The 13211-nt window shown below is 37.4% G+C and overlaps 1 protein-coding gene across 4 annotated transcripts in view; it reads left to right on the top strand.

Moving 5' to 3' along the window:
* Window positions 1-13211, top strand: part of RapGAP1 (Rap GTPase activating protein 1) — a 111710-nt gene that overhangs the window by 75763 nt on the left and 22736 nt on the right. For all 4 annotated transcript variants that reach the window (XM_028300761.1, XM_028300760.1, XM_028300762.1 and 1 more), the window contains 2 exons: window positions 3140-3335; window positions 12580-12764. In XM_028300761.1, the coding sequence (XP_028156562.1) occupies window positions 3140-3335; window positions 12580-12764 (381 nt within the window). The remainder of the gene's footprint in view (window positions 1-3139; window positions 3336-12579; window positions 12765-13211) is intronic.

Here is a 13211-nt window from a genome sequence, read left to right as displayed (position 1 = left end):
AATTTTATCAGGAATCGTTGGCCTTTATTTGGCTGCCAGTCATATTCAAAACATAAAACCGGCGTATTGATACAGCTTATACTCGTTATTTGGGTTTATAGTTTAGTTACAAAGCTAAAATCCGGTATGAATGCCCAAATTTCAGGATTGTAGCAACGAGAGTAGAATTTGTCTTTCATTCATTCCACCAGTTTTAATGAGCCAGCACGGGAATTATGGGATTATTTGCAGGGTTATTTGTGTACTGCACATCCAGTTATACATTAGAGCACTTTATACATACACTTGTGATAGGAGCGATTTTGCAATGCTAAATGTATAGGCTGATCTGCTGTCTCGACTATTTCATAAATTCGTAGTTTTACTTTCTTTTGCAATAAAATGCTTTTCATTCATTCCCGGGCTTAAGAGCATATTTCAGACTTCTGAAAGGTTCATCTTCTAACCGGCCGGCCGGACATCGGTTATTTTGGCCGGACACGCAATCAAAAAGCCTAACTATGTCCGGCTTTATCCGGACGCCTGGCAACCCTAACCTCACATGTAAAGCTCACTCGCCTTTGTGAATTGCAACAACTATACTGAGTTTAGAAATAAGTAGTTTTGGTGCGTTAAAACTATTCCAATACGGATTCCTAATAGTTACACGAGTACACTAAAATATCGATGGCTCCTTGATGATCGAGGCTCCTTAAGAGCAAAATGACGATTTGTAAGAACTATTTATTAGTCCAAACAAATAAAGAAATTTTGACTTTGACTTTGACTTTGACTTTGACTTTGATGACAAATGTCATAAGGATTAGCATTGTCGGTCCCGGACTAGAAACCCCACAACACAGCCATTCGATACACAAAATCCGTAAAATTACAGTCTCCAAGTACGAAGAACTCGTAATCGTGTAATCGTAGAGCTTTATTAATGGTCATTACAACGGATTGTTTGCTGTTAAAAGAGAAAACAATTTAGTTATTAATTTTCATAATTAAACGAGAAAATATACTAAACCGTTTTTCATTTGTTTTCATTGTTTTTTTTTTCATTATTTACGCAAACGAATAAAAATATTATTATCTCTTGTGACAGCAAACAATCCGTTGTCATGACAATAACAGCTCTACGATAACGAGACTTTTTCGTGCTTGGGGTACAGACGTGCCCGCGTAATCTTCATAATTACGCTTTTTTACCTCATTTCAATATTTGTTCCGTTTCAAAATGACTGACAGCGTTGCCTCGCATGTAATTTACATATCAAATCATTGGATTACGAATAGAATTATTCATATCAACATAAATGATTGGTGTTACAATCTTACAGCAATTTGTACGGCGGATATTCGTTATTATAATGATTATAAGATGGGTATTCTAGCAGTAAAAATAACACACACTTTTCCTGCTAATTTCTAAAAGATCATTGGGTGAATTAATATATTTTTCAGCTTGTATACTTGCCGGATGGAGCTTAATAAACCTGTAATTACGCCAATTAACTTACTACAAAACTGGTGCGTCTAAAGAGATTTTATTGAGTTAATTCAGTCGTAAAAGCCACGGAATATAAATTTTACATTTATAACTCCGTTAATCGATTTCTTTAGACATCGAGATCGTCTGTATAATTGATTTGTCACGTCACGCCATTCGACAACCCCTGAACTTTGCTGACTTTTCCAAAGAAAATTGTAACACCGTTCATTAAATATTTATTTCAAACGGTTTGAGCGACGAAAAGAACGATCAACTGTTATATCAACCATCAGATATTGCAGAATTAGAATTTTATTTTAACGGTTTGTTTACCCCAGTTTAAATATAACGTGTACCATTTCAACGGTTGCGCGGAAGGCGTAAACATGGTGGTAGTGACGTCACATTATTTGATCAAAGTGAAAATGGGAGGCGTTTTCCACGCTACTTGTTTCGAGTTGCTGTCAACAGTTCAGCTAATGCTTCCGTCGGCTTCCAATTTTAAACTTTTGATGGTGTTTACGGCACCGATTTATAATCCGGGTCGGATCGGATCGGCCCGGCTAAATGATTGCACCGTTGGCGACACCTGGATACCTTTCCTTGCTTAATCACCAAAGTTACATCGTAGACGTGAAAGAAGTTGATTTTTACAACTTTTTTGACAAAAAATGGCACAAGTTGTCGAGAACTGCCGAAATTGTAATAGGTACGTAATTCAAGGCTACGTAATTCAATAACAGCGATACTTTGTTAAAAAATATGAACTGTAAAATTGATGTGATGGAACCTGACTGGCCATAAAAAAGAATGAAGTATTTCAATTTGGAACGTTCATTTGTTTCGAAGATGAAGCATTTAAGCATTCATTTGTCTGTTTCACACTCTCAATTTGACGCGGCGGTCGTGCGTGATCACTTCTATTTCTGCATTGAACTGTGACCAAATTCCGAAGCAAATATTCAGACGGTGGCTTCACAGATCATGCTCCCAAATTCAATTTGCTCGAGATTGCCGCTACGATTACAACCGGGGCACGTTCTTAAAATGGTTTCGATCCAAATGGGTCTACCGCGAAACGGAGTGGTGTACAGTTATTGTGAAAAGTAACAATGATGGGATCCCACGGTGAGGCCGAGGTCGACGCTCGATGCTCCCGTCACGGTTGCTGCGTACATTAGGCTCTTTGAGGGAACCAAATAGCCAATTTTAAATCACCGCAACAGGAATAACAAACGAGTCAATTAATGCGTTTGATCCGCAGCTAATGTTTCGTTTGATTACGGAGGTCTATTGGGGTTTGATCGACCACCAACTGCATATTGAATGCATTACGTGTGTGCAACGAAGCGCTCTATAATGTTTATTTTTGAGCTACAAATAGATTTCCTTTGATATTTTAGCTGAAGCAGAGATTTCTAAAAAGAAGACATCGACAAACTACTTAAGATCTGTTTCCCAAAAATAGAAAAATGCAATTTGCTTACGGAATAGAAAAAACAAGACTTTTCTGCCATATTTCTCAAAGTGGCGTAAACCCGCTAATTCCCGCCATTGTTTTTTCAAGCAACAGCATAAAGCCATTCAGCCTTATCTGCAACCTTTTTCTTGCACTCAGGCAAAGGCATAAAACCATGCATCTTATCTGTCAATCTTTGTCTCCAGGTGTCACGGCCCGAGAATCGTCGGTCGGTGTCAGTGGGGGCGGCGGGCGCCACAGAGAGGCACTCGTACGCCGAGGGGCGGGTGCCGGCGCCCCATGGGCCGCCTCCCTCGCCAGGGGCGGCGGCGGCGCAGCGCCGGGTCGCCGCCGCCTGCCAGGCCAGCAGAAAGCTGCTAGAGGAGACGCTTGCGAAGCCTGGTAAGTTATCTAGTGTCATTTGATGCTTATTTTTTTTTTAATGCATAACAAGGCAGGTATTTGACCACAATCGCACCTGATATTAAGTGGGATGCAGTTTAGGATGGTACATATCTGCCCTGTAAGTGCTTATTCCCTCGCGCCTTGAAGAGGCCCGGATTATAGTTTTCGGGAAAGACAGCAGCAGGCAACGAATTCCAGTCCCTAGCTGTTCGCATTATAAAAGAGTCATTGAAACGCTTAGTGCGAGCTGGTGGAATGTCAACAACTATTTATTTTAATATTAATGAAAAACTGACTATACCTGTTCCACTACCTACACCATCAAAACCTAAGAGATCACTTTGTAAGATTTTTTGTATAGAAATGGAATGCAACAGTTCATCCTTCAATCTATTTAATTGCGAATCCATTTGTGTCTGTGCTAGAGAAACCACTGCCTCTATTTGACATCAGTGTAACGGGCTACCTGTTTTTCTGCCTATGCAATTAAACCATACTTTGTATATTTCAGACTCACATTATGTTATTTAAAAAATTACATTTGCATTTGTCATTAACGTAAATTAGATCTTACATGTCAATTAAAATCTAATTACTGCAATTGTAACTGCAGCATTTTGGAATCGGCAAGTCTACCTAATATCTGCAGAACCATTGTCTTGATTTTCCACGTAATTTGGAGCTCAGCCAGACTGTAATGAGAGAGCTCAAATTGAGCTCATATTTCTGAGACTAAGCTAAGAATGATGTATCAGTTAAATCAGTTTACTAAACTCTTACCTGTAAATCTCAGTTAACATTTTCTCGACGCCATATTTAAAATTTAAGTTCTTGCTACACCGACGCGTTAAAATTCTTATATAAAAAGTTTTAACTCATAAACGGTCTGTTGACCTGGCCAAACATAATTAGAGGCAGTCAGCATGAATGCCTAAGCGAAATTATTTTAGTTACAAGTACCTATTAACTAGAGGAGAACAGCCACATCATTATGATATTTTTGGTCTTATGTGTATCACCATCTTTAGGAAATAATAATGTGTTTGTAAAATGGATGGCATGAATGAATGATGACTAATCGTTGCTTCTAAATGACATCAAAAAAGTTCATTAGGTACTTTGAAACCGTTTTTTGCTACGGAAAATTCACGAAATTGGATCTGTCAGGATTATTACAGGCTCAGTCAGGAAAACTAAGTTTTTCTTCAGTGGCACAATTTACAAGTTTCATGGCATACCTACTCGTGCTGGCTGTACTTTTTATGCTGTGTTACAAGTGTTGCACTAATTTAAGTAATTTTCGCACTGTGCTCCATTTATTTAAGCATTGAAATGAGATTGTGGGAATTGCACAATATATTATAAAAAATGTTGAAATAAGAGCGAGTCTCAATGTTTAATTAGTTAATGGTGTCATTTTATCTATTATTGTTGACTTTTAAAATATTTCGTCATTGTTGTATGGATTTTGAGTAAGAGCTAAGTCGTCATCGTTTATTTACAGAAATGAGTGAGTTGGTATGCTTTTACATTGTTGATATTTCTATTGATTAATAGGTAAAACAATTTGCTTTGATTTAATATGATATGACCATACTTTTAAATTATGGATATTTAAGATACGTTATTGTAACAGCAATAAATATAGATCAGCCTGCCAAAATGGTTATTAATCATATTCAAAGCTGATTGATTTTATACAGCGCTTCAAAATGTGAGAATGAATGGTCAAAACTCAGAACTAAAGCACAAGCGTAATGGGAATGTTGCCTGGGTCAAAAAGCAAGAGTTTTAATTAGTCCGTCAGTTAACTTATAAAAAAATACTCTACACGTATTTTTCACTTTTTCAAACTAATGAAAATTTTAAGAGATAAAGCGCCCCAAAGTTCATAAGAAGAGGCCCGTGACGTCAACGCTTGCTTAAAAATGCCGCACGTTGTGACGTCGTGCGCAACTTCAACGCACCATAACTATGTAATTATTTGTTAGATTGACAAATAAAAATATATGTGTCCAATATTTTTTGATATTAAACATTACGGACTGACACGAGTGAGTTACAATGGCGATAACTTTCATCATTGTTGGCAACCGCTCGAGAAAGTGAAGAAATGTTGAGAACCGCCCGTGAAAGTTGGCTTTAGTTTAAATCGATTGTGAGTCACTTTCTGAAAAATTCAGAAAATTTTCTTTTCAATAGTTTTGAATGGAAATTCAATGAATGCATTTGTCTTTATGTAATAGCAGAGCAACTTTTGCCGTCCGCGTGAATTTTGTTCCGTGATAGAGTCGTAATCGCGCGTATGTGCCCTTTCAAAAAGCCGGGATAAAACTGTCCTGTTATTCGCCGGGTCTCAAAATATATCTATCTATAAATATACTTTATATCATAAAGGTGGCAGGAAGACGCTGGATGCAGGCCGCTACCAACCGGTCAATATTGAAATCATTGGGGGAGGCCTGTGTTCAGCAGTTGACGTCCTGTGGCTGAAATGATGATGAAATAATTATACATAACTAGCTTTCCGCCCGCGGCTTCGCCCGCGTGGAATTTTGTCTGTCACAGAAAAACTTTATCGCGCGCGTCCCTGTTTCAAAAACCGGGATAAAAACTATCCTATGTTCTTTCCCGGGACTCAAACTATCTCTATGCCAAATTTCATCAAAATCGGTTGCGAGGTTTAAGCGGGAAAGCGTAACAGACAGACAGACAGACAGACAGACAGAGTTACTTTCGCATTTATAATATTAGTTGGGATTTACATCTTTAAGGTTGAGTTACACCACCGCACTTTGACCGTAACTTTAACATTAACCGATGTTTTTTGTATGGAGTTCGATTGATTTTTGACGTTTGTCAAAGTTTAAGTAAGATGGTGCAACCCACTTTTTCTCACTCGCGTTAGGTAATAATAGTAGGATTTTTATTAGTAAGATAAAGGAAATTCGGCAACGTCACGTGACATCAAAAAGTTGGTTCCCATGGGTGAAGTGCTCATTGAACGAAACTGCGCAGCGGTTGTTTATCAAAGTAACAACTCAGCCTCGTGTCACGTGAGCTTTGTAATTGTGGAGGTTTTGGGTAACAATCTACTTTCTTAACTTTATGATATATTTATCGTAAAAAAGTTTACAAAAAATTATTAAGTACGTGGTTTTGGTTGTACTTACTTCTTACGCCACTACAAATATTTGAACTGAGTGACGTAATTGTTTTTATACATACTTAATGGATAGAAGAGCTATATTTTATTCACGTTGGTTTATAGGAAACTACTGATATTAAAGGTAAAGATTAGTTGTATTTGTTAAGTTCAATTTCAGTTACTGATTTTGAATCATTTATTTTACTAGCACCAATAAAAATTGAGTAGTTGTGATAAAAAAGAAGCCAAACCTTTCCAGATAAATCTAGATTTACCTACTCTAAAATTGTAAATGTTAAATATTATTTTAATATTTGAAAGCAAACCCCAAGGACTTTTAGACTCTATTTGCCCATGATAATAATCTGTCTCACGAATGATATTGCATAAAAACTACAGCAGTCCTTTCACTTCCAAATAAGTACCTAGTACCTACCTACCTAAGGTACTATTAACGCCTACACATTCGTGATCACATTGTTGTCAAATCGACGTCGTGTCGATTATTAGGGCGGTCATGAACCGATATAATCGATTCAAAATTATTCACGAGCACGAAACACCATGGAAATCGGTAACATCGAGATGTCAAAACTTTTATCACGTCTCGAAATCGCACCCAAGTTGACAATAGAGTGAGTCATGCAGTTTTTTGTAGTTTTAAAGTGGCATTTTTGACTGTAATAGTTTGTAAGTGCCTTACATAATACTGGATGTTATTATCAGTAAAAGCAACATGATACTTTAACAGACCCGATAGACAGATTTTTGTTATTCTTTTGTTTTTTTTACCCGATGATTTATTTTTAAATGAATATCAGATGAGTACTGCTGGCCAGCGTTTGTAAGTTTTGTGTTTATTAAATCATAAATTGTTTCAAACTGTAATTTGTGGTTGAAACCTTAACCCTTAAAATCTCTGACTACTATTACTACAGTTTCTAAGAAAATTAACACTAAGAATAATTAAATGAAATATCAAAGATCTCTTTCAGGGGAAAGCAAAGGGTGATTCTTAAGAAAAGTTGCTTTGCTTAGTTAGTTGAAATGGTTAATTAAATTAGACGGCACTGCGGTGGCATATCTTGGGAAATCAAGGCGGCGGCTTTCTCTGAGCATAGGAAATGCGCTTCTGAGAACTTGTAGGGTAGACATTTTTAGCGATTAAAAATGTAATACTTTCAATAAGATTGTTTTAGACTTGTAGTTTTAAAAACTAGATGGCGTCTGTTTACAGAAATATCTCGTCAAATATTTTACGAAATGCCTCTTCCATACTTCATAGAATATTGATGTTCAACTACGTCTAAAACAATATCTTCTTCAACAATGACCGTGAAATCTTCCAGCCATAAATATAATCAGTCTATTCCCGTACCCCTTCGACAAATCCGTTTCTTCCCAAAACATACACTGGGCTTATAATAACCAAAGTTAGCCGACTTACTTGGAACAAGGCAGGCGGAGTTAGAGAGTTACAGCTGATCCCTCAATAGAAACAATTGCCCCAAAATACACATCCGTAAGTTACAGACGTCTCGAGTGAGTATTTCGGCTGGATTTATTAATAACTTGCATGGAAAAGCTTATTTTAACAATAATAAATTGTTAAATAACTGGAGAGTAACTATCCCGGTAGACATTTGATTCTACTTATGTAAAAAAGTTGATAATATTTTAAACCACTCGCGCGACGTTTTGATTTTATGGTTTAGTCATAAAAATGGAAATAAAGATGGCTTTAGGTGTAAATATGCAATAAATAGGAGACAGATAGGGAAAGAAGTTGCTTTCGCATTTATTTTCTGGTGTTTTGACCCTTTTTTGAACGATTTGTGATTTTATGCTTGGATACAAAAATTACCCTACAGATTAAAGACGATTTGTAAAAATTTAACAACTTTACACATGCAGGCAAAGAAGTTGCTTCCGCATTTTATTTAGTTTTCATTCTAAATGCTAGGATTCTAAATACAATTTTGTGGTTAATTTACTATTTATTTAAGTATCCAGTAACTATTCCTACTATACTTACTTACTTCTGTACTGACTGTATACCCAAAGTATTAACCATGTCCTCGTAATAAAGAGCAACTGTTCTTTCACAAAAAGAATCCGTAGGAGTTTTGCATACGAAACCGTCCTTTATGAAGCGGACACAGGAAGCGGACAATGGCGTCCCACAGGACTCGGCAGGATTGCCGCTACTGATGTCCAGACTAGGGCTTGCAATATCGGATAGTTTTCAACTCCGGAACTGATTTCCGATATTGGGCACTCAACTCCGGAATTCCGGTTCTAGTTCCGGAGTTGGTTAAAAAAAGAAAGCGCCTCCCGACAAACACGTACACGTATGTGGCCTCCACTTAAGAACCTTGCCCCATCGGCCGTCTGTTCTACGTACTATGTGCCCTGCCCATTGCCACTTTAGCTTGGTAATCTGATCGCTATATGTCAGGTAACTTTAGTTCGTTTAAGAATCTCCTCATTTCTGGTTCGATCTCGAAAAGAAACACCGAGCATAGCACTCTCCATACCATGGTGTGCAACTTTGAGCTTATTATAAGGCCTTATAGTAAGAGGCCACGTTTCCGAACCGTGTGTCATCACTACTGGTAACACACACTGATTGTAGACTTTCGACTTTAGGCACTGAAGTGTTTTGGTCGAAAAGCTGTTGTGTAGTTTCCCGAACGCTGCCCAGCCGAGTTGAATTCGACGTATTATTACATCTCCCTGCCTCACAGCTCGCTGCAGAGAAATCGCAGAGGAATCGCCCTCGTGTTCAGCCAGGCTCAAAGACCTTCTCATAGTCTAAGAACGCCAAGCATATAGGCAAGTTAGACTCTTCGGTCTTCTGTATAACCTGCCGTAGCGTATAGATGCGGTATATGGTAGTGTAAACGTTTCGATAACTGGATTAGGCTAGTTGCCTAAAAAAATTTTTTTAGTCCATAATGTTTAATATCAAAAAATATTGGACACGTATATTTTTATTTGTCAATCTAACAAATAATTACATAGTTATGGTGCGTTGAAGTTGCGCACGACGTCACAACGTGCGGCATTTTTAAGCAAGCGTTGACGTCACGGGCCTCTTCTTATGAACTTTGGGGCGCTTTATCTCTTTAAATTTTCATTAGTTTGAAAAAGTGAAAAATACGTGTAGAGTATTTTTTGATAAGTTAACTGACGGACTAATTAAAACTCTTGCTTTTTGACCCAGGCAACATCCCCATTGTAACTTTCGACCCGATCATCACTTTCCATCAGGTAAGATGCAGGCCAAGAGCCTCCCCGTTGCATGTGGTTATAAATCGTTAAAGTATTTNGCATTTGTTCCGTGCCTCTGGCATTATTCCCTGGAGTAAGACGGAGTTACAGTCTATGAAGGACTTTCAGTATCGGCTTATCACCTGCCGCGTTCAGAAGTTCCGAGGTTATTCCGTCATCACCCGGTGCCTTGTTGTTCTTTAGCTGTTTGAGAGCCACCCTAATCACGTAAGGGCTGATGTCCGGCTAATCTTCGGTATAGTGTCGAGTTAGCTTAGCTGTTGGGACTGTCCTGTGGCTGAGCTATTAACAGGTTTTACTCTATCATCCGCTCTCTTCAGCTGGCTTCGCCCATTAGAGTTGTCTCTAGCGAACATTTTGGAGCTTTGGTTTCGCCCTATTGCCTCTTTAATATTATTACTAATAAAGTTGCGAATACATATCTCAAGGACTTCCTTATTTAAGAACCTATTTTGATTCTTAAACGTTTTGAAAACTTAAATAATTTATGAAAAATTTCAATATCGGAATACGATATTGGCTTCAGTTCCGGAGTTGAAATATCGGAAAAAATGTATCCGAAATTCCGGAGTTACGAAATTCCGGAATTCCGGTATTCAAGCCCTAGTCCAGACCCTTAAAACGGAATATTTTTGAACTGCAATTCGGATAAGGATTTGTACAAGACCTCTGGGATTTCATTTGTGAGAAACTATCGTAGCGTAGACGTGTACTTACTTTTCATTAAAAGTTGTGTTAATTCTATGAAAGTGTTAAAACTTTGGTGGTTAATTAGGTTAGGTGTTGAAAAAAGAATGTTTTCTTTTAGCATAATGTAGTTTAGATAACCAGTATTATTCGATCCTTTGTCGAGTTAAAAATCAACTTCATAAATCCATTGGAATTAAATCAAAACTCCAAAGCACAGGATTCAGTAGTGTAGAATGCGTAGTCTTTGTTTTTTGTTGCCAGTAGCATGAAGTCACAATAACATCAATAAATTGGTTTCTTTAGCGTCAGTACTTATTTATTACTGTTTCTTAATATCGATATGATTTTTTTCAAATGCTCATCAATAACTAGTACTTTAACTAAAAACTACGCCATTCATGAAACTTGTTCTTACAAATGAAAATGTTGTACCAACACGCAACACCTGTAATTACTTGTAAATACAATGCAAGTGTTTAATTATGACCTTGATTGAAATGCGAAAGGAATAAATTATTGGCGCCATTGTTGTACGCATTTGTAATTTACATAATATTATGTACATCTTTATAACTGCTGCAAGTGATAGATAAGTTATAGAAACGTAGGTTTGTCTTTTATTGACATCTTAAACATATTTCATTTTGAGGCGTTTCCTTAAAAACATTATAGAGCCAACAGACTTCATCATTCTGAAATATTCTAGCAATACCTTTACCCATGAAATAATGAAATCATAACAAAGAACCTTAAGATATTAGAACATGCTTGAAAATGTGTGTAATTAAACCCTTTTGTAGATTTAAATGGACTGCCGTATATAAATTCACAAGAACGAAAAACTCAATCAAAATAAACAGATAATATTTTTCCAAACTACGCGACAACCCTGCTAGTCCGAGGGTGATATTGAAAGCTTTTAAAAAGTATCCCAGACAAAAGCCTTTCTAGACAGGCGTAGTCCTTGTCTGAAATTAGATGCCACTGGGGGAGCTTTCTGATTAGTTGGACTGATGATTAGAAGGGTAGCAAATGTATTTTCTTATTTCATTTGAACAGTAGGTAAAGACTAGATGCTAACATAGTTTGTAAAAGCAGGCCTTCTTATCATAATAACAAGAATAAAATTATAAAATGTTTAGCAAATTAAATCAAAAATAGCTCCAATAATAGCGTTGTATATTTTTATAATTATTATTTAAATCAAAAATAATTATAACAACAGTTTGATAATATTTTCTCATTTTATTACAAACGTAGGCGTAGAGCTCTCGCCTACGAAGCTTACAGTTGTTAGAACAAATGAAACTAATTTACCCAGAAATAAATACGATGTAGAAACAATTTGCCCAAAATAAAACACTAATCTCGTGCGCTCTGTCTGTTTAGTATAAACAAGGACGTTAAATGAATATTCAGGAAAATACTAAGACCAGCCTGATAATTAATTCAATCAATTTGTTACAGTGTGGTTTCGTTACACTGGCATCTGTAATTCTGTGTGTAACCTTGTTAAAATTGCTCATTCTTGATTCGAAGGCCGACCGTTTTCACAACATCGAACTTATGGGTTTTCTAAAAAAATGATTGCGCTCGTGACTTCCTTGGTGTATTTTGATACAAAAACTGTGTCGTCATTGTCCGCCGTCACGAAAATAATAAAATTGGCCGCTGATCCGCATGCCGTCACGTCCAAAACGAAAAGCGATCGAAGTCAAACAATTTTCTGTATAGAAACGGCCCAAAGATTGCTGAAGTCCGAATATTATAACGGTAAAGCGAAAGGGTGGCCAAAAGTCTAAGAAAGTTGTTGGGCTAACTTCATGGAGAATTTGAATTGAACTAAAAATTTGATACGGATGCGTTTGAAGCACAACTTGCTGTGTATCATTTTTAGTAGGTAGTAAATATTTCGCATGGCATAGTCAAAGGTTACATAAAAATATGCATGGTTATGAAAATTCTATGTGTAGATAGTTTAAGAAAAAGTAGGTAATACTGCCAATTTTCCCGAACAATGTTTCGAATGTTTCGTCGCTGCTGTTCCATTGGAATTGGGAGTAATCACTGAATTTTAACCTTTTTCTAACCAACACCCCTTGTCCCCAGGTACCCCTCCCATGATAGTGCAACCTCCAAGCGGGGGCTACTGGGTGGACGGCGTAGAAGAAGCGCAGGACGGCGAAGAGCCTGAGGCGCGCGCGCAGCCGGGCACGCCGCGGCAGGCGTCGCGGCGGCACAACATCGACACGGACGACACCGCCAAGTATTACAGGCGGTTCTTTCTTGGGAAGGTGAGTGTCTTTTGTTTTTTTCCCCGTACTCATTCTAAAGAGGTGATTTTCTCCAGTAGTCATGTTCTCTCCAGCCAGGAGTCATATTTCCTCCAATGGTCTTATTTTCTCTAGTGGGCTTCTCTTCCTTCAGTGATCTTGTTTTCCTCCAGTATTCTCGTTTTCTCCAGTAGTCTCGTTTCCTCCAGAGGCCTTATTACCCTTCAGTGGTATTGATCTTAATATCCTCCAATGATCTCATTGTCCTCTAGTTTTCTTCAGGAGTCGTTTTCTCCAGTGGTCTAGTTTTAAATAGAATTATGCAGAATTAGAGAATCTACGTTTTGTAGGGGGAAGAGTTCAACTCTATTTGCAGAATACATTAATAAATGAAATCACAATAGTGTTACTGATTCAACACTTAATAATTTGAGAGTAATATTGACGCATGTATAGAACAAACAATGC

This window comes from Ostrinia furnacalis, unplaced genomic scaffold (assembly GCF_004193835.3).
Source record: "Ostrinia furnacalis isolate ACB-3 unplaced genomic scaffold, ASM419383v2 OfSCF0780, whole genome shotgun sequence".
Lineage (NCBI taxonomy): Eukaryota > Metazoa > Arthropoda > Insecta > Lepidoptera > Crambidae > Ostrinia > Ostrinia furnacalis.
The sequence above is the reverse complement of the archived record's forward strand: the minus strand, read 5'-3'. Positions and strand labels throughout refer to the sequence as shown.